The following is a 19,966-nucleotide window of genomic DNA, read 5'->3' as shown; positions in this document are numbered from 1 at the left end:
GCCACTTCATAGTTGCACTCGCTCCGGAATGGTAAAATATAATTTCTCTTTTATTCAGTTAAGTTCAATTGTCGTCGTCTTACTATAAAACCATATAATGGCACGGGACTTATAAGCGTATCTTGTCTGCCTAAAATAAATAGATTTATCGTGATGGTGTATATTAAATTGATTTATTCAACTTTTTGAAATGTCGATGTTCCAAAGGCACACCTCTGCAGCTTGTATGTGTTTATGGTGATTGGGGGTCAATTACAATGAGACCGGCAGTGTTTTGCATGACAATAACCTTACTTACACCAACATCCTACTCACATCTTACACCATGTTATTATGACTGCCTATATAAAGTTATATCTGGTTTGATTATTTTTATCCACCTAGAATACCCAGTATCACTTGTCATTGTGACAGTACAAATAAAGTTGTTTCCATATTGAAACACTTTGCTGGCCTGAATGTTTCATCCAGACTGTTCTTTTATACCTCAATGATTCAGACAGTGACTTGACAGTTCCTGACAACTCAGCTGTTTACCAGTCAGCTCCAGTTGTCTTGTTTCTGTGATGTCTTCCGAGTGACACTGTTTGGTATTCACTGGCGTGTGTGCAAGTATTCTGAGGTGATGCTGTTTGGTGGTTAATCGTGTGTGTGGGTGTATTAAGGTGACGCTGTGTTGGTGGTTAATGGCTGGTGTGTTTGTGTTGGGACTGCATTTTGATGAATGTTCTAGAAGGTGACTGATGTTTCTCAGTGGGGAGAGCTGTCTGTTGTCTGCACCTGCAGGACACCACCTCTACAGGACTGATGAATGTCTAACACCTACCATGACACGGTCACATGCCACCCGCCAACTACGCCAACGTGTGTGTGTGGTTGATGAATGACTTATGTTGCTAGTCCGACTACCGCAAATGTCAAGGTCGTGATGGGGAGTGTTCTCTCATACAACGTTCAGTGACATCACTTCCTGCTGTTCAGTGCATTAGTTCATGTTAAAGCTTTTCCATTTTCTTGTCACAAACTAAATAAATCAATGTTTCTTGGCACATCCCAGGCTTTAGCCTTGACCAAGAAGAAACTAGCAATGTCCCATCTGGAGAAAAGATGCTCTCTAGTGTGTGTTTCTCTATTTTTCTTAGTAGGCTTCTTTAGTGTAGTATGGGACTGCAAATTCAATGTTGGTTTTGTGTGGAATGTCATTGTTTATTTATTGAACCCTTATTGTACCAGGTAAGTTGAGTGAGAACACATCATTTACAGCAACGACCTGGTTAATAGTTACAGGGGAAAGATGGGAGGAGGAATGAGCCAATTTGGAATGATTAGGTGGCTATGATGGTATGAGGAACAGATAGGGAATTTAGCCAGGACACCAGGGTTAACACCCCTACTCTTACGATAAGTGCCATGGGATCTTTAGTGACCACAAAGAGTCAGGACATCCATTTCCGTTTAACTTTCTGTCTGAAAGACGGCACCCTACACAGTGCAATGTCCCCAATCACTGCCCTGGGGCATTGGGATCTTCTTTAGACCAGAGGAAAGAGTGCCTTCTACTGGCTCTCCAACACCATTTCCAGCAGCATTTTGTCTCTCATCCATGGACCGACCAGGACCAACCCTGCTTAGCTTCAAAGGCAAGCCATCAGTGGGATCTGCTCATATGCCCAAGGAATCTTACGTCCTCTTACATGTGCAAGGTTTTTCAGATTACATAGCTATCAAGTTACATGATGTACCTTCTTTCAAATCTGATTGATATAACTGGGATATTCCACTCTATAGCATTCTGAAAATGTTTAATGTCTACAATAACACCAATCAGTAACATACATGGTAGTGATGGTACATAGCAACTTTCAGTAAGCCCTGATGATTTGCTGTAGAAGGACGGCTTCTCGCCTCTTAAGTGCAGTCTGACAGTGCTTTTCTCTCCTTTGTGTTCCTCCATAGACGGTGCTTTTCACTGCTGGAAGGCGAGGAAGATGCTGGGGCAAACCGATCTTTCAGTGTACCTGTCTCTCTTCTCTCGTATTTTCTCTCCCTCGTCTCTTCATGCCCCCCACCCCTCTCTGCCTGTCTTGCTCTCTTTCTCTAGTAGTCTGCTTGTCTTTCTCCGCTCTCTCTCCTTCACTCTTTCTCCTTCTTCACCTCTGTCCCCTGCCATGGTTCTGGCAGATTGTAAAACCTGTCGCGAGGAAAGCTTTGTACAGTACCCGAATTAAGATTCCAAACAAGGCGTTTACCCCAGATGCTGTGCTTTGATAAGAGATAACAACGTTCATTTTGACAGCAGGATGCTTTATCACCAACAAAACCTGAAGGTGCCTCCTTTAAGCAACAAAAACAGCATGGGGACACTTCAATTCTTCCTCTTTTCTCTGTCGCTCCCTCTCCCCTCCCCCTTCCCTCATTCTGTCTGCCTCTGTCAATCAATGGATGTTTTGAAAAGTACTTTGTGCCACTTTGTAACCACGGAAGCAAAAGAGAGAGGGAGCGGTTGAAGGGTCATAACTGTCTCAGTGGGATCTGGAGACCTCCGGCTGTCTGATATTGATTAGCCTGAGTCTGAGCTTAAGGATGAGTAATGGAGCAGGATGACCTTACCTGAGGATCAGGCTGGGTTGTTACAAATCTTAAACAGTCAGGGTAGCATGCTGTTTTCATTCATCAGTGCAACAAGTGGTCTGATTGACATTATTAATTGAGGTTGTTCATCAGATGACAGGTGGAGTTTTTGTTATTGTAAACTGCTCTCCATAAGGTTGCCATATTCAGCTGAATGCATTCAAAATAGGGCATGTTAAACATCGGTAATCATAGCTCAGTGGCACTTCCTGGAATCATCGCGTACAGGTACATTTTATCACAGTCTTAAATCTCTCAACACCATCTTACGCAGAGCATCAAACCCCATTGAACATGAAAAGGGGCAGAGGAGACTTTGCTCCTGCTGAATCACTGTTTCCCCTTCCTGTTCGTCTGAGAGGCAACTGCCTTATTTGGACCCAAAATGGAGTATCTGGCTGTAATATTGTGATGCTGCTTCCCTGGGGGCCTGTGTTCTGGGCAGAGATGTGATAGAATTGGAAGCCATGTTTTTCCTATTGATTTTGCTCCTTGTGTGGAGAGGTGAGCGAGGTGAGGCCTAGAGGGAAGAGAAGACGAGCCCAGTTAAATTAGTTTACTGACTTTTACTCAGGAATTGCAGATTGACAATAGTGGATGATGTCACTTGTTTGGTCTGCTTACCCAAGGGAGGCTTCATGAGACTTATTGGAATGCTCAGAATCGGAGCATTCAGAAACCTTGTCCAGTCAAGGTTCTCCATATCTCCAAATCAAATTTTATTGGTTACATATACATGGTTAGCAGATGTTAATGCAAGTGTAGTGAAATGCTTGTGCTTCTAGTTCTGACCGTGCTGTAATATCTAACAAGTAATCTAACAATCACAACAACTACCTTATACACACAAGTGTAAAGGAATGAATAAGAATATCTATATATATGGATGAGCGATGGCCGTGCAGCATAGGCAAGATGCAGTAGATGGTATAGAGTACAGTATATACTAATGAGATGAATAATGTAGGGTATGTAAACATTATATAAAGTGGCATTGTTTAAAGTGGCTTGAGTTGTGAGTCAGTATGTTGGCAGCAGCCACTCAATGTTATTGATGGCTGTTTAACAGTCTGATGGCCTTGAGAAGCTGTTTTTCAGTCTCTCGGTCCCAGCTTTGATGCACCTGTACTGACCTCGCCTTCTGGATGATAGCGGGGTGAACAGGCAGTGGCTCGGGTGGTTGTTGTTGCGCCTTGATGATCTTTTTGTTCTTCCTGTGTCCTGGAGGGCAGGTAGTTTGCCCCCGGTTGTGTTGTGCAGACCTCACTACCCTCACTACATTTCTTCAACCTCCTAAGGTGCTGTCTGTGTGGGTGGACCATTTCAGTTTCTCCGTGATGTGTAAGCCGAGGAACCTCGCCTTGCGCCTTGATGATCTTTTTGTTCTTCCTGTGTCGTGGAGGGCAGGTAGTTTGCCCCCGGTTGTGTTGTGCAGACCTCACTACCCTCACTACATTTCTTCAACCTCCTAAGGTGCTGTCTGTGTGGGTGGACCATTTCAGTTTCTCCGTGATGTGTAAGCCGAGGAACCTAACTTTCCACCTTCTCCACTACTGTCCCGTCGCTGTGGATAGGGGGGTGCTCCCTCTGCTGTTTCCTGAATCCACGACCATCTCCTTTGTTTTGTTGACATTGAGTGTGAGGTTATTTTTCTGACACCACACATTTTCCTGACACCGCCCTCACCTCCCCCTGTAGGCCGTCTTGTCATTGTTGGTAATCAAGCCTACCACTGTAGAGTCGTCTGCAAACTTGATGATTGAGTTGGAGGCGTGCATGGCCACGCAGTTGTGGGTGAACAGGGAGTACAGGAGAGGGCTGAGAACGCACTCTTGTGGGACCCCAGTGTTGAGGATCAGCGGGGTGGAGATGTTGTTTCCTACCCTCACTACCTGGGGGTGGCCCGTCAGAAAGTCCAGGGTCTCGAGCTTAATGACAGGTTTGAAAGGTACTATGGTGTTAAATGCTGAGCTGTAGTCAATGAACAGCATTTTTACATAGGTATTCCTCTTGTCCAGATGGGTTAGGGCAGTGTGATTGCGATTGCGTTGTCTGTGGACTTATTGAACCAGACTCAGGAGTCCGAATGCTAGGACAGAGAAAAGGCCTATGTCATATCAGGGGTCTTCTGAAAAGCTATCGACTGTACTTTGCTTGTGAATGACCAGTCCTTTTCCTACAAAACATTGTCATCCAGAGCGAGTTTCAATTCACACCGCTTTAGGAAATGAGAAATGTGACGTCAGTCCCCTCACAATGACTCATTCTGTGTATGTGAATGGGTTAGGTATTAAACCCAGGAAGTAACATCTTATCCCTGAGGGCCTCTGACTACTGCAGCTCTCCACAAAGAGATGAGAACTCCATCCCATCCTTCTTCCAGCTTTTCTTCTCTAGTTCTTTCTGAATAGTTGTTCTCTTGTCACCTCTCTCTCTGCCCAGATGGGGCATGGTGATGGCGCTTGACCTTTTTAGATGGCCAGATGACTGATGCGTTAGTAAAGGTTTGTGTGTGTGTGCCCAGCAGGTGTGCAGTGTAGATAGCATCACACCGCCTCAGTGTTTTGTGTCTTTGTGCCAACTCGGTGCAAAGGATTCTGGAAGCCCTGCCAGACTCGTTGGCCACAGGAGTAATCACTTTTATAGAAGTGGGGCTTACGTTCAGTGGGGAGATTTAGACACACACACACATCCGTTTTTTCCATTCGCGCCGGACGTCAGCTAATCAGACGGTTACAATCATTTTCAGACGGTTACTTTTTCCACCTCGTATTAACTAGGTTTCCTTTCATTTAAAAGGTTCAATTCGCTAGTCCATAGTGCCCTCTCCCGCTAGAATGAACGATATGCATCTTCTAGCGAGCGGTGATAGGATAGGCTGCCTGTCAGTCACAAAGCGAGCGGTGATAGGATAGGCTGCATGTCAGTCACAAAGCGAGCGGTGATAGGATAGGCTGCCTGTCAGTCACAAAGCGAGCGGTGATAGGATAGGCTGCCTGTCAGTCCAAAAAATGTCCACGGAAGAGGGAGAAAGCATGATGCTCATGAATGTCCCATGTAATGTAAGTGGTAACGATGAGTCGTACTTAGCCTAATTATTGTTTTCTGGCACATTCATTTATTTTCTTTCGCGTGTTTGACGTAGCCAGCCACATGAAGTCATGGGGCATAGTAGGCTATTTTACTGTGCTTTGACACCTAAACAGTAAGTTGACTAGTTTATAAAAGGGTGTCAAACTGACTACAAAGTCTATCTCCTATATCCCTTCCACGGTCGGACTACTGTATTTGGGTCCCTGAGACACCAACATCCAGGGGGCCCACAACTCAAAAAACAACAACAATTGGTTAGGGGCCCCCTGGAGGTCGAGAGCCCCGGGGTACAAGCCCTGTCTGCCCGTTCGGTAATCCGGCCCTGATCGCTTTGCCATTCATAAATCATGCAACTTGCTTATATGTCTATTATATCTTATCGGGACAAGTAAACCAAAGGATTTCCTCTTAAAAGAATAATGTGCAAATATTGTACAATCCAGGTGTACAAAGCTCTTAAGAGACTTAGTCATAACAACTCACAGCTGAAATCACTGCCAAAGGTCATTTTAACATGTATTGACTTGGGTGAGAATACTTATGTAAATGAGTGTCTATTTCATTTTCTGTACATTTGCAAACATTTCTAAAAACATGTTTCCACTTTGTCATTATGGGGTACTGTGTGTAGATGGGTGAGAAAAATATCTCCGTAATCCATTTTGAATTCCGGTTGTAACAACGGTGTGGAATAAGTCCGGGGTTATGAAGACCTTCTGAAGGCACCGCATAATCAAGCTGTTTATCAGTCCCTCTGTGACCGCCGATAACTTGGGAACGAAGTTCACTACAAATACAGTTGTCAATGTCTTTGCATTTGAAGCGAAGGATCAAAAATGAAATAACAACCGAGATGACTGCATAAAAATGAATACGGTACGCCTATAGGCTACATAGGCCGATATATTTCAAATATATTGTAATTACATGTAATGTTCTATTTGTAGGCTACACTCTGTCATTTTTGCCTCAGTATATTTCATGATGTGTAACAACGTGCGCGGTCATGTGCCAAATAAATCTGTGATTGAGTGCATTATTATAGGTTATAATTCTAATGTTAAGGTACGGCCAGGCAGAAGGCTGTTAGCCAGCCTGCCAGCATAGTGGAGTCTGCCATTAGCACAGTCAGTGTAGTCAGCTCAGCTATCACCATTGAGACCGTGTCTGTGCCTCGACCTAGGTTGGGCAAAACTAAACATGGCGGTGTTCGCCTTAGCAATCTCACTAGGATAAAGACCACCTCCATTCCTGTCATTACTGAAAGAGATGATGATACCTCACATCTCAAAATAGGGCTACTTAATGTTAGATCCCTTACTTCAAAGGCAATTATAGTCAATGAACTAATCACTGATCATAATCTTGATGTGATTGGCCTGACTGAAACATGGCTTAAGCCTGATGAATTTACTGTTTTAAATGAGGCCTCACCTCCTGGCTACACTAGTGACCATATCCCCCGTGCATCCCGCAAAGGCGGAGGTGTTGCTAACATTTACGATAGCAAATTTCAATTTACAAAAAAAAAAATGACATTTTCGTCTTTTGAGCTTCTAGTCATGAAATCTATGCAGCCTACTCAATCACTTTTTATAGCTACTGTTTACAGGCCTCCTGGGCCATATACAGCGTTTCTCACTGAGTTCCCTGAATTCCTATCGGACCTTGTAGTCATAGCAGATCATATTCTAATCTTTGGTGACTTTAATATTCACATGGAAAAGTCCACAGACCCACTCCAAAAGGCTTTTGGAGCCATCATCGACTCAGTGGGTTTTGTCCAACATGTCTCTGGACCCACTCACTGTCACAGTCATACGCTGGACCTAGTTTTGTCCCATGGAATAAATGTGGTGGATCTTAATGTTTTTCCTCATAATCCTGGACTATCGGACCACCATTTTATTACGTTTGCAATTGCAACAAATAATCTGCTTAGACCCCAACCAAGGAACATCAAAAGTCGTGCTATAAATTCACAGACAACACAGATTCCTTGATGCCCTTCCAGACTCCCTCTGCCTACCCAAGGACGCCAGAGGACAAAAATCAGTTAACCACCTAACTGAGGATCTCAATCTAACCTTGCGCAATACCCTAGATGCAGTTGCACCCCTAAAAACTAAAAAAATGTCTCATAAGAAACTAGCTCCCTGGTACACAGAAAATACCCAAGCTCTGAAGCAAGCTTCCAGAAAATTGGAACGGAAATGGCGCCACACCAAACTGGAAGTCTTCCGACTAGCTTGGAAGGACGGTACCGTGCAGTACCGTAGAGCCCTTACTGCTGCTCGATCATCCTATTTTTCTAACTTAATTGAGGAAAATAAGAACAATCCGAAATTCCTTTTTAATACTGTCGCAAAGCTAACTAAAAAGCAGCATTCCCCAAGAGAGGATGACTTTCACTTTAGCAGTGATAAATTCATGAACTTCTTTGAGGAAAAGATTATGATTATTAGAAAGCAAATTACGGACTCCTCTTTAAACCTGCGTATTCCTCCAAACCTCAGTTGTCCTGAGTCTGCACAACTCTGCCAGGACCTAGGATCAAGAGAGACGCTCAAGTGTTTTAGTACTATATCTCTTGACACAATGATGAAAATAATCATGGCCTCTAAACCTTCAAGCTGCATACTGGACCCTATTCCAACTAAACTACTGAAAGAGCTGCTTCCTGTGCTTGGCCCTCCTATGTTGAACATAATAAACGGCTCTCTATCCACTGGATGTGTACCAAACTCACTAAAAGTGGCAGTAATAAAGCCTCTCTTGAAAAAGCCCAACCTTGACCCAGAAAATATAATAAACTATCGGCCTATATCGAATCTTCCATTCCTCTCAAAATTTTTAGAGAAGGCTGTTGCGCAGCAACTCACTGCCTTCCTGAAGACAAACAATGTATACGAAATGCTTCAGTCTGGTTTTAGACCCCATCATAGCACTGAGACGGCACTTGTGAAGGTGGTAAATGACATTTTAATGGCATCGGACCGAGGCTCTGCATCTGTCCTCGTGCTCCTAGACCTTAGTGCTGCTTTTGATACCATCGATCACCACATTCTTTTGGAGAGATTGGAAACCCAAATTGGTCTACACGGACATGTTCTGGCCTGGTTTAGATCTTATCTGTCGGAAAGATATCAGTTTGTCTCTGTGAATGGTTTGTCCTCTGACAAATCAACTGTAAATTTCGGTGTTCCTCAAGGTTCCGTTTTAGGACCACTATTGTTTTCACTATATATTTTACATCTTGGGGATGTTATTCGAAAACATAATGTAAACTTTCACTGCTATGCGGATGACACACAGCTGTACATTTCAATGAAACATGGTGAAGCCCCAAAATTGCCCTCGCTAGAAGCATGTGTTTCAGACATAAGGAAGTGGATGGCTGCAAACTTTCTACTATTAAACTCGGACAAAACAGAGATGCTTGTTCTAGGTCCCAAGAAACAAAGAGATCTTCTGTTGAATCTGACAAGTAATCTTAATGGTTGTACGGTCGTCTCAAATAAAACTGTGAAGGACCTCGGCGTTACTCTGGACCCTGATCTCTCTTTTGAAGAACATATCAAGACCATTTCGAGGACAGCTTTTTTCCATCTACGTAACATTGCAAAAATCAGAAACTTTCTGTCCAAAAATGATGCAGAAAAATTAATCCATGCTTTTGTCACTTCTAGGTTAGACTACTGCAATGCTCTATTTTCCGGCTACCCGGATAAAGCACTAAATAAACTTCAGTTAGTGCTAAATACGGCTGCTAGAATCCTGACTAGAACCAAAAAATTTGATCATATTACTCCAGTGCTAGCCTCTCTACACTGGCTTCCTGTCAAAGCAAGGGCTGATTTCAAGGTAGTACTGCTAACCTACAAAGCATTACATGGGCTTGCTCCTACCTATCTCTCTGATTTGGTCCTGCCGTACATACCTATACGTACGCTACGGTCACAAGACGCAGGCCTCCTAATTGTCCCTAGAATTTCTAAGCAAACAGCTGGAGGCAGGGCTTTCTCCTATAGAGCTCCATTTTTATGGAACGGTCTGCCTACCCATGTCAGAGACGCAAACTCGGTCTCAACCTTTAAGTCTTTACTGAAGACTCATCTCTTCAGTGGGTCATATGATTGAGTGTAGCCTGGCCCAGGAGTGGGAAGGTGAACGGAAAGGCTCTGGAGCAACGAACCGCCCTTGCTGTCTCTGCCTGGCCGGTTCCCCTCTTTCCACTGGGATTCTCTGCCTCTAACCCTATTACAGGGGCTGAGTCACTGGCTTGCTGGGGCTCTCTCATGCCGTCCCTGGAGGGGGTGCGTCACCTGAGTGGGTTGATTCACTGTTGTGGTCATCCTGTCTGGGTTGGCGCCCCCCCCCCCTTGGGTTGTGCCGTGGCGGAGATCTTTGTGGGCTATACTCAGCCTTGTCTCAGGATGGTAAGTTGGTGGTTGAAGATATCCCTCTAGTGGTGTGGGGGCTGTGCTTTGGCAAAGTGGGTGGGGTTATATCCTTCCTGTTTGGCCCTGTCCGGGGGTGTCCTCGGATGGGGCCACAGTGTCTCCTGACCCCTCCTGTCTCAGCCTCCAGTATTTATGCTGCAGTAGTTTATGTGTCGGGGGGCTGGGGTCAGTTTGTTATATCTGGAGTACTTCTCCTGTCCTATTCGGTGTCCTGTGTGAATCTAAGTGTGCGTTCTCTAATTCTCTCCTTCTCTCTTTCTTTCTCTCTCTCGGAGGACCTGAGCCCTAGGACCATGCCCCAGGACTACCTGACATGATGACTCCTTGCTGTCCCCAGTCTACCTGGCCATGCTGCTGCTCCAGTTTCAACTTCCACCTGACTGTGCTGCTGCTCTAGTTTCAACTGTTCTGCCTTATTATTATTCGACCATGCTGGTCATTTATGAACATTGAACATCTTGGCCATGTTCTGTTATAATCTCCACCCGGCACAGCCAGAAGAGGACTGGCCACCCCACATAGCCTGGTTCCTCTCTAGGTTTCTTCCTAGGTATTGGCCTTTCTAGGGAGTTTTTCCTAGCCACCGTGCTTCTACACCTGCATTGCTTGCTGTTTGGGGTTTTAGGCTGGGTTTCTGTACAGCACTTTGAGATATCAGCTGATGTACGAAGGGCTATATAAATAAATTTGATTTGATTTGAATGGAGAAATTTGGTCGGAGAGCAGCGCTGTATCCATATCCGACACATGCTTTCTGCGTGGTGTTTAGGGAAACGCATGTTACATCTTCTAGCGTTGTAGGGAATCACTCACGTTAACCTTTCATCGCTATCAGGAAACCAGGCCCTGAGCATATATGCCTTGACCTAGACGATATCCAAAACATCTAACAATAAACTGAATTCATACATTTTCAGTAATCTAAATTGTAAAGTCATGTCTTCCTACACAATACTGCCACACATTGTTCCGATTTGTGAGGTAAACTCAATAAAAGATTCAATAATTTCACTGTGTTTTGGATGGAATCAAGCCATTAAATGTACCAGGTGACACCAAAATTGAGCTCCTTAGACAGAAAATGTAGTCACCTGGCTGGCTATTTTTTAGTATTTGCCTGGATACTCTATCTACTTGTGGAAAACACTGACACATAGTGCCGGCCTACTCAAGTTCTTGTTTTCATTTTCATGCATTGTGGAGTGTGATCCATCTTTTTTTAGCGTGTACTTTTCGTGTCCCCTCTGTACTGTGTCATTCCCATCCATGCATTAGGTAATTGTGGCACTCTACTCTATTGGTGTTGTAGAGAGATAGATACAGCAGTGTCACTGCTCCATTTAACCTCTGTTGTGAGGAAGGACTGTCCCGTCTTCTCTCTCTGTGTTTTTATTGATTGGGCTTTGAGCTCTCTTGTGTATTTATTTATTTTCTCCTTTTTTGTCTTTCAGGGAGAAGGAGAGGGAGGAAAACCCGGAGGCAGAGTTTGGTGAGACCTGGCTGTTCTTCGGTTGTCGCCATAGAGATCGAGACTTCCTGTTTAGGTGAGGGTCATTCTGACAAACATGGGGTCTTTCCCAAATGGCACCCTATTCCTTATGGGCCCTGGTCAAAAGTAGTGCACTATATAAGGAGTGTGATCCCATTTTGGACGCACCCATGCATCCCCAATGTCTAGCACCCACCTTGGTGACCTTGGACTTTTCCTACAATCAGAGTGCAGATCATCATGTAAACAAACTGTCTGAGTGAGGCTGTTCTGTGACAGCGTGGTTCCCTGGAACGCGTCACTTCCTCTGTGTCCTTGATGGCGGTGGTGTGATTGAGAAGGCGGTAAGATTGGACCTTGAAGGACAAGACTTTAAAATTCATATGACAGGATTATGATCTGGCTGCCACATAGGACCACAGAGATACAGTATGTCTCACTAGAACTACACTGTATGGCAGGGATAGGCAACTAGATTCACCCTCGGAACGATTTTTGTCGGAGAGGATGGCCGGGGGGCCCGGACATAATTAGAATAATTTGTACATTGGAAATTAACCAACTAAGCCCAATAAGAGATTGTATTTGAAAATACAATCATTTCATCATACCTTGATTACATTGAGACACAATCGTTTATGTCTTATATTATGTTGGTGGGCCAAAATATATCACTCACGGGCCAGTTTTGCCCCACAGGCCGCCAGTTGCAGACCCCTACTGTATGGGCTACTGAGCAACACTGGTACGTACACAGGGACAGCTTTTAGCTGGGATGGGGCATATCGTTGGATGGAGGGTATATTTTACACTGTAGTGTTTCAAAGCTCACAAACCCATAGAGAGAGATACAATAGATATGACACTAGATTAAATAAAATGTTATTGGTCATATACAGTTGAAGTCGGAAGTGTACATACACCTTAGTCAAATACATTTAAACTCAGTTTTTCACAATTCCTGACATTCACCACCTAGGGGCGGCCCATTAGGAAGTCCAGGACCTAGTTGCACAGTGCAAGGTTCAGATCCTGGGCCCCGAGCTTGGAGGGTACAATGGTGTTGAATGCTGAGCTATAGTCAGTGAGGTATTCCTCTTGTCCAGATGGGATAGGGCAGTGCGATGGCGATTGCATCGTCTGTGGATCTATGAGGGTGGTAAGCAAATTGAAGAGGTTCTAGGGTGTCAGGTATGGTAGAGGTGATATGCTCCTTGACTAGTCTCTCAAAGCACTTCATGATGACAGAAGTGAGTGCTATGGGGCAATAGTCCATTTAGTTCAGTTACCTTTGCTTTCTTGGTTACAGGAACAATGGTGGACATCTTGAAGCAAGTGGGGACAGCAGACTGGGATAGGGAAATAATGAATATGTCCGTAAACATTCTAGCCAGCTGGTTTGCGCGTGCTCTGTGGATCCGGCTAGCGATGCCGCCTGGGCCGGCAACCTTGCGAGGATTAACATGTTTTAAATGTCTTACTCAAGGCCACGGAGAAGGAGAGCCCACAGTCTTTGGTAGCGGGCCATGTTATCCTCAAAGCGGGCAAAGAAGTTGTTTAGCTTGTCTGGAAGCAAGACGTCGGTGTCCGCGATGTGGCAGGTTTTCCCTTTTTAGTCCGTGATTGTCTGTAGACCCTGCCACATACGTCTCATGACTGAATCGTTGAATTGCAACTCCACTTTGTCTCTGTACTGTGACTATAACCAAAGATAATTATATTGGGAGGTAATACGGTCAGCATTTGATTGTGAGGTATTCTAGTTCCTTGTCTAGTTTTGAGTTTCTGTGTGTTAATACAATCACACCATGAGTATTTAATCATGAAACATACACTACCGCCTTCTTCCCGGAGAGTTCTTTATTCTTGTCTGCGCGATGTACTGAGAACCCAGATGGCTGTATAGATTGGGACAGTATATGAGTATGTTACAATCCCTGAAGGAGATCCTCGTCCTGAGCTCGTCTACTTTATTATCCAGAGACTGAAAGTTAGCGAGTAATATACTTTGGAGCAGTGCATGGTGTGCACCCCTCCTGAGTCGGACTAGAAGTCCACTCAGAATACTTCTTCTCCGCCGGTGGTGTTTTGGAGCAGCCTCTGGAATAAGTTAAATTGCCCTGGGGGGGTACGAACAAGGATCCAATTCGGGAAAGTCGTATTCCTGGTCGTAATGCTGGTGAGTCACCGCTGCTCTGATATCCCAAAGTTCTTTCCCGGCTGTATGTAATAACACAAAACAAATTCTGGGCTAATAATGTGAGAAATAACACACACAAAAAACTAAATATTACAAATGTGCTTAGGAGCTAGAAACAGACCTGCCGTATCTGTCAGCGACATCTTACTTTCAATCGATTCAGTTGCAGTTCAGAAGACTTGAAACCATTTTTGTTTCAAACCAAACTTACTTAACAGAGAATGCAAATCTACCAAGCTTTCCACAAATGACTCATAACACTACCAACACAAGACCATGTGAAGGTCAGTGCACCAATCAAAGCTGTCTTCTGACTAGATCACAAAACGGTGCATTGGTCGCAGAAATCATTAAAGAAGAAATCAAGGAAAATCTGCCTGTATTTGTATATTGCCCTCTATCTCTTTGTTAAATACGGCTTCACAGCCAGGTATCCTGGGCTGGTGGGTGTTTGTTCACAATGTGGGTCTCTCTATCTGGGGCAATTCAAAATGGAGCCCTCCCCCCCACCGTGACTGAATCGATTTAACATGTGCTAATGAGCATGAAACAGCTGTATCAATCAAAACCAAATGCTGCATTTTCGGGAAGACGTAAACAAGATTTTTCTTGCGCTGTAGTTAGGTACATTTGGATTCATGTTATGTATGAAACTGTATGTTTACTGTGTGAATGACCCATGTCAGCATTCAAACATGTTATCTTGCAGCATGATAAAATCATTATCTTAATCTTTACTCCAGAAAAAAAACAGCCTACAATGTTTCACATGTTCTTTATTATTATTATTGACCTAACCCGACTAGCCATCAGTGGGGGTCTGAAATGTGAACTGTTAGAAAAAAATGAAGTGTTCCCTTTGATGCTAAATATATCCTGTGGTCCTAGGCTAAACCCTGACATCTTCGGTGTGACATTATAGAGTAAAGTTCATTCCAGAATGTTCTTTTTAAAAGCAAACAGGCTATGGGATCAGCCTAATCAACCCCAACATTTAACATCTGTGTTAGAGGTTGACACCAATCTGACCTCCAGTCTGTTACGCGCAACCAGACACTCGGACCCCCTGCAGTTTGCACTCATTTTCTCCCTTCCTCGCTCGTTCCCTCCTCGTACCCTCCCTCCCTCTTCATGGATTGTGATTTCACTGCTGAGGGAAATGGGGTTACTGGGCTCTTGTTCAGGGCCATTAAGGGCCAGAGTCCCACAACCGGACCAGGGTTGTTTTCTCTGTCAACACACACCAGGGTTTGACTGAGGCCAAAGAGAAGAACATGGCACAGTGGGGTGTGGGTGGGACCCCTGGTACCAGGATATTAACCTTTCAAACAGAAATTAAAGTTGCATGATATTGCCTGACATTCAACAGAAGAGGGGTAAGGAGAGAGAGGGAGGAAATGGCAATGCTGTATGTCTCGCATGACAGTTTTATACAGTCAGGTCCAAGAACTGTTGGCACCTTTGATAAAGATGAGCAAAAAAATACTATAAAATAAATACAAATACTGAGCTATATTGTATGCTAAAAAAAGGAGGAAATTAGATTTTATACTAATACAATTGCTCAGAGAAAGAGATTTTGTATAACAAGTACTTTTTTTTCTCAAAAAGATAGTTGTCAAAATGATTGGCACCCCTAAAGATTCTTATAAATATAAACAAACAATTAAATCTCCATTAACATTCTACTTTTTTTAAGTTGACCTCAGTATAATAAACTGTATTGTGACCTTCCATGGCTTCCTGTTTCACTGGGGTATAAAAATGAGGTAATCCGCATGTAAAATCTTTGTCATCAAAGATGGAACCGTGGTAAACTTTCCTGGTATTGGACCCATGTGGATCTTGTCCCCACGCACAATGAGGAAGATATTTTGTGAGGTAAATTAGAATGGACAAAGTTGGAGAATGACAGAACTTGGTCGTATCTTCAAATCTACAATTAGACGCAATCTACAATGCCTCATGTTAAAGGGTCAGTGTTCTTTGTTTTTATTTGAAAACCAGGAAGTGAACCCTCATCACTGCTCAGTTGATACCATAGGTGACACACCGGCCCGGTGTCTAGGACACACGTCCTCATCTTTCTCTTTTGTTCTTCCCTCTCCTGTTTTTTTCTCTTGTTATTCTAGGGCAGGGATCATCAACTAGATTCAGCCTTGGGACAATTTTTTATTGAGCGGATTACAAATAATTTGTAGGCTGCAAATTGACACCTAGAAGCCCAAACAGATATAATATTTGACTAAAACTTTATCATTTCAAACCTTGCTTACATTTGGATATGATCACGTCTCTTTATTATGCATGGGAAGTACTTGAGAACAAATTTCCAAAATTAAAATCACTTGGAGCTGATTTCCTGGTGTTTTTACTTTTTTTTTATGTCCAACAATGAAAATCCCCCCCCAAAAAATCTCTCTCAATTTGTTTTTTTGCTCAGTAAACTTGGGGCGCCAAATAAAACCATCGTGGGCCAAATTCAGCTAGCGGGCTTGACAGATAAAGAACCCTGTTCTAGCGTTTAACATACTTGGTAATCTAGGGATTTAGTTGCAGGGCTGTCAGAGGTAAAAAATAATAATATATAAATAAATACTAATTGTTTGTACTGAGTTATCCAGATTAACATGGTAATGGTGTTGTTGCAGCAACAATACATAACATTTAACCCAATGAAGGTGAACGAGAAAGAAGGAAAGAGCAGAATGGGAAATAATAACAATACATCTCCTTTACTCTCCTGCAGTATTTACTGCATTTTTACTTATCCTAGTCATGGTCTCCTTATTTTATTAAAACTAGCTATTAAAAGTCTCCCGGCTACTGCAAAACGATCTTCACCAGAGTTCCTTTAACCAGACCACATATGTCTGTCTCTGCATCTTCTCGTCTGTCTGTGTCTCTGCATCTTTCTCGTCTGTCTGTCTGTCAGTCTGCATCTTCTCATCTGTCTGTGTCTCTGCATCTTCTCGTCTGTCTGTCTGTCTGTCTGTCTCTGCATCTTTCTCGTCTGTCTGTCTCTGCATCTTTCTCGTCTGTCTGTCTCTGTCAGTCTGCATCTTCTCGTCTGTCTGTTTGTCTGTCTCTGCATCTTCTCGTCTGTCTCTCTGCATCTTCTCGTCTGTCTCTCTGCATCTTCTCGTCTGTCTGTCTCTGCATCTTCTCGTCTGTCTGTGTCTCTGCATCTTTCTCGTCTGTCTGTCAGTCTGCATCTTCTCGTCTGTCTGTGTCTCTGCATCTTCTCGTCTGTCTGTTTGTCAGTCTGTCTGTCTCTGCATCTTCTCGTCTGTCTCTGCATCTTCTCGTCTGTCTGTGTCTCTGCATCTTTCTCGTCTGTCTGTCTGTCTCTGCATCTTCTCGTCTGTCTGTCTCTCTGCATCTTCTCGTCTGTCTGTGTCTCTGCATCTTCTCGTCTGTCTGTGTCTCTGCATCTTTCTCGCCTGTCTGTCTGTGCATCTTCTCGTCTGTCTGTCAGTCTGTCTGTCTCTGCATCTTCTCGTCTGTCTCTGCATCTTCTCGTCTGTCAGTCTGTATCTCTGCATCTTCTCGTCTGTTTGTCTGTCTGTCAGTCTGTGTCTCTGCATCTTCTCATCTGTCTGTCTCTGCATCTTCTTGTCCTTCCTTCCTTCCTTCCTTCCAACCTTGGGTAAGGTTCTTCACCGGCTCAGAAAACTCACTAGACCTTACTGTTGCTACCTACCCAAGGCCCTATTAAAAAACATATTGAGATGGAACACACACAGTGTTGTGGCAAGGATAGGTGGATTGATTGTAAAAAAAATATGCTTATAAGAGGGCCTCGACCTTGCTTATGAAATCCATATTTGACCATTTATCTTCCATTAAATAAGACGTATCGGTGGCCTGTGTTTTTATAGGTAGGCTTGTACACACGGCTGGGATGGAACTTTATTGAGCTTGACTGTTTTTTGTCTATTTTGGAAATAAACTGTTTTCATGCCCTGAACTAACTCTCTTTCTTCTCCTCTCGCGCTTCTCTTATTCTTTGTTCTCTTGCTTAGTCCTCTCTCTCTTTTCTCCTCTTTCTTTTCTTCTTGCTCTCGCTCACACTTCTTCTTCTTTTTCTCCAGAGAGGAGCTGCAGGGGTTTGTGGGTAAAGGAACCCTGAACCATTTGAAAGTGTGTTTCTCGCGAGACACTCAGATGGGGACAGAGACCAAGACAGGTCCTAGATACGTCCAACATAACCTGCTCCTCCATGCCAAAGATCTCACCAACCTCCTCCTCAAGGAGAATGGATACCTCTACGTCTGCGGGTGAGCTTAGGTTTGATGGTGATGATGATGTCAATAGGAAAACCATGGAATAGTCTGGTTCATTATTTTAGTGGCTGTGGATCTGGATTTACTGACTTAATTACTTTGCTCCCACAGTGATGCTAAGAACATGGCTAAAGACGTGAACGAAACCCTGATAGAGATGGTATCAGCAGAGCTTCAGCTGGATAAACTAGATGCCATGAAGAGATTGGCTGGACTCAGGGAGGAGAAACACTATTTACAGGACATATGGTGCTGAGTGGATGAATCTTCAACATATCTTATGTCACAGACCGAAAATATCCATATATCATTTTCCTTTAAGCAACACAAGCTGACCATATGGATTGGGTTGCATGTTGTTCCTCTTGCCTCATAGCACCTGACCATAAACTTCATAAACTGACCATAGAAGATTGAGTTTCAAGTACTGTAGTTGTTTTATAGTGGAATTATGCAAGACTAACACACTGCCTGTTTAGCTTACTCCTCATCCTACTTCACATTCTTGTCTTCCAATACTTTTTTTGCTGTGTGCAAAAATGTGTCCAAAATACAAAAGGTGTGTTTGCTTGAACAGGTTTAAAGGCCTCTGATGTATTTCTTATGCTCACTGTATGATGATGAGTGATATGGTGGGTGAAACATATCTTGGCACGCGTACAAGACGAGATGAAACCCATTCAGAGATAACGATCAAAGGTGATGCATTTTGATTGATATGGCATGATTGTGTTTTTAATTAGAGAATAATTCAATTGTTCAAGGTGACTTTCCTCACTAGATGAAGCTGTAGTCGGCGGTTAGTTAATTGAAGGATTTTCGCTATGGGCCTTCCACCGTACCCTAGAGAGACTTCTCAGAATTAAATCTTCAGACACTGCTAGTCTTTTTATATCAGCAGGCCTCTCGTCAGGATGGGAGAGGGAAAAGATGTTGACAGTCTCCACAGCTGGGCTAGACTGGGCTGGGGCTCTGTATGAGAATGGATGACAACATCACACTCAATAAAGCTTTGCCAAGTAAACAAATCAACTTCTTCTTGTCTGTCAGAGGAAAGTTTAGGCCTGTCCATGAGGTCGGACCGGGGTGGAGAATTGTGTTACGGACTGGACAAATTGGAGGAATTTCAAACACAGTTCAATGAATACCAGAGTGGATTGGACATTATCAATAAGTCTCGGCCACTTTCTCCTGCTGCTCCACTTAGTCAGAGGATCATCATATCAGTAGTGGTGGTTTGAAACCGTTGTCCCTGCAGCCTGGATGCCTGTCTCACTGTCTGCTTCAGCCAACTCCTTTTGTTGCCATGACAACATGAGACCCGAGGGTCATATGGAATGATACAGGTTTTGAGTCACCGAGGTCATCGTACTGTATAGACGTCACTAAACCATGATGAGAGGTAATTTGTATTTTCATGCACAAACTGTCTTTTGCCAAAAGATTTGGTTGAAGCTGAGACAAGCTGGCATCCAGGCTGAGTGTCAGGGAGGAATTACAGGCTGCAAGTCACCAAGGCTGTTTTCTAAACATCACTGAATAAGGTGGAAAGGAGTTGGGTATTGAATGTGATGAATGGTATTTTCATTGATCCACAATCCACAAACGTTATCATGCAGCTATCATTCTTAACCCAAGGCTGAATTATTATTATTATTTTTTTTTGGGGGGGGGGTGCAAATATCAGTAGGCCTTGGTAGCTAGAGAACAATTTATCATCCCCTGCTAAAGGACAAAAGATAAGTTAAGCAATCGCTTAGATGTCTGCTAAAAGGTGAGAAAAGTTGTTGTTTTAGTGAGAGAA

The 19,966-nt window shown here is 43.6% G+C and overlaps 1 protein-coding gene across 7 annotated transcripts in view; it reads left to right on the top strand.

Annotated features, from left to right (window-relative positions):
- mtrr (5-methyltetrahydrofolate-homocysteine methyltransferase reductase) overlaps positions 1-18,740 on the top strand; it is a 40,336-nt gene extending 21,596 nt beyond the window's left edge. For 5 of the 7 annotated variants that reach the window (XM_031796483.1, XM_031796480.1, XM_031796481.1 and 2 more), the window contains exons 13-15: positions 11,639-11,731; positions 17,971-18,156; positions 18,274-18,740. In XM_031796483.1, the coding sequence (XP_031652343.1) occupies positions 11,639-11,731; positions 17,971-18,156; positions 18,274-18,418 (424 nt within the window). In that variant the 3' untranslated portion in view covers positions 18,419-18,740. Of the gene's footprint in view, positions 1-11,638; positions 11,732-12,375; positions 12,422-17,970; positions 18,157-18,273 lie in introns of all 7 variants that reach the window. The other 2 variants (XR_004204030.1, XR_004204029.1) reach the window with 1 other exon arrangement.
- Positions 18,741-19,966: the final 1,226 nt, after the last annotated feature.

This window comes from Oncorhynchus kisutch, linkage group LG18, assembly GCF_002021735.2.
Source record: "Oncorhynchus kisutch isolate 150728-3 linkage group LG18, Okis_V2, whole genome shotgun sequence".
Classification (NCBI taxonomy): Eukaryota; Metazoa; Chordata; class Actinopteri; order Salmoniformes; family Salmonidae; genus Oncorhynchus; species Oncorhynchus kisutch.
This window is presented reverse-complemented; position numbering and strand designations above follow the sequence as displayed.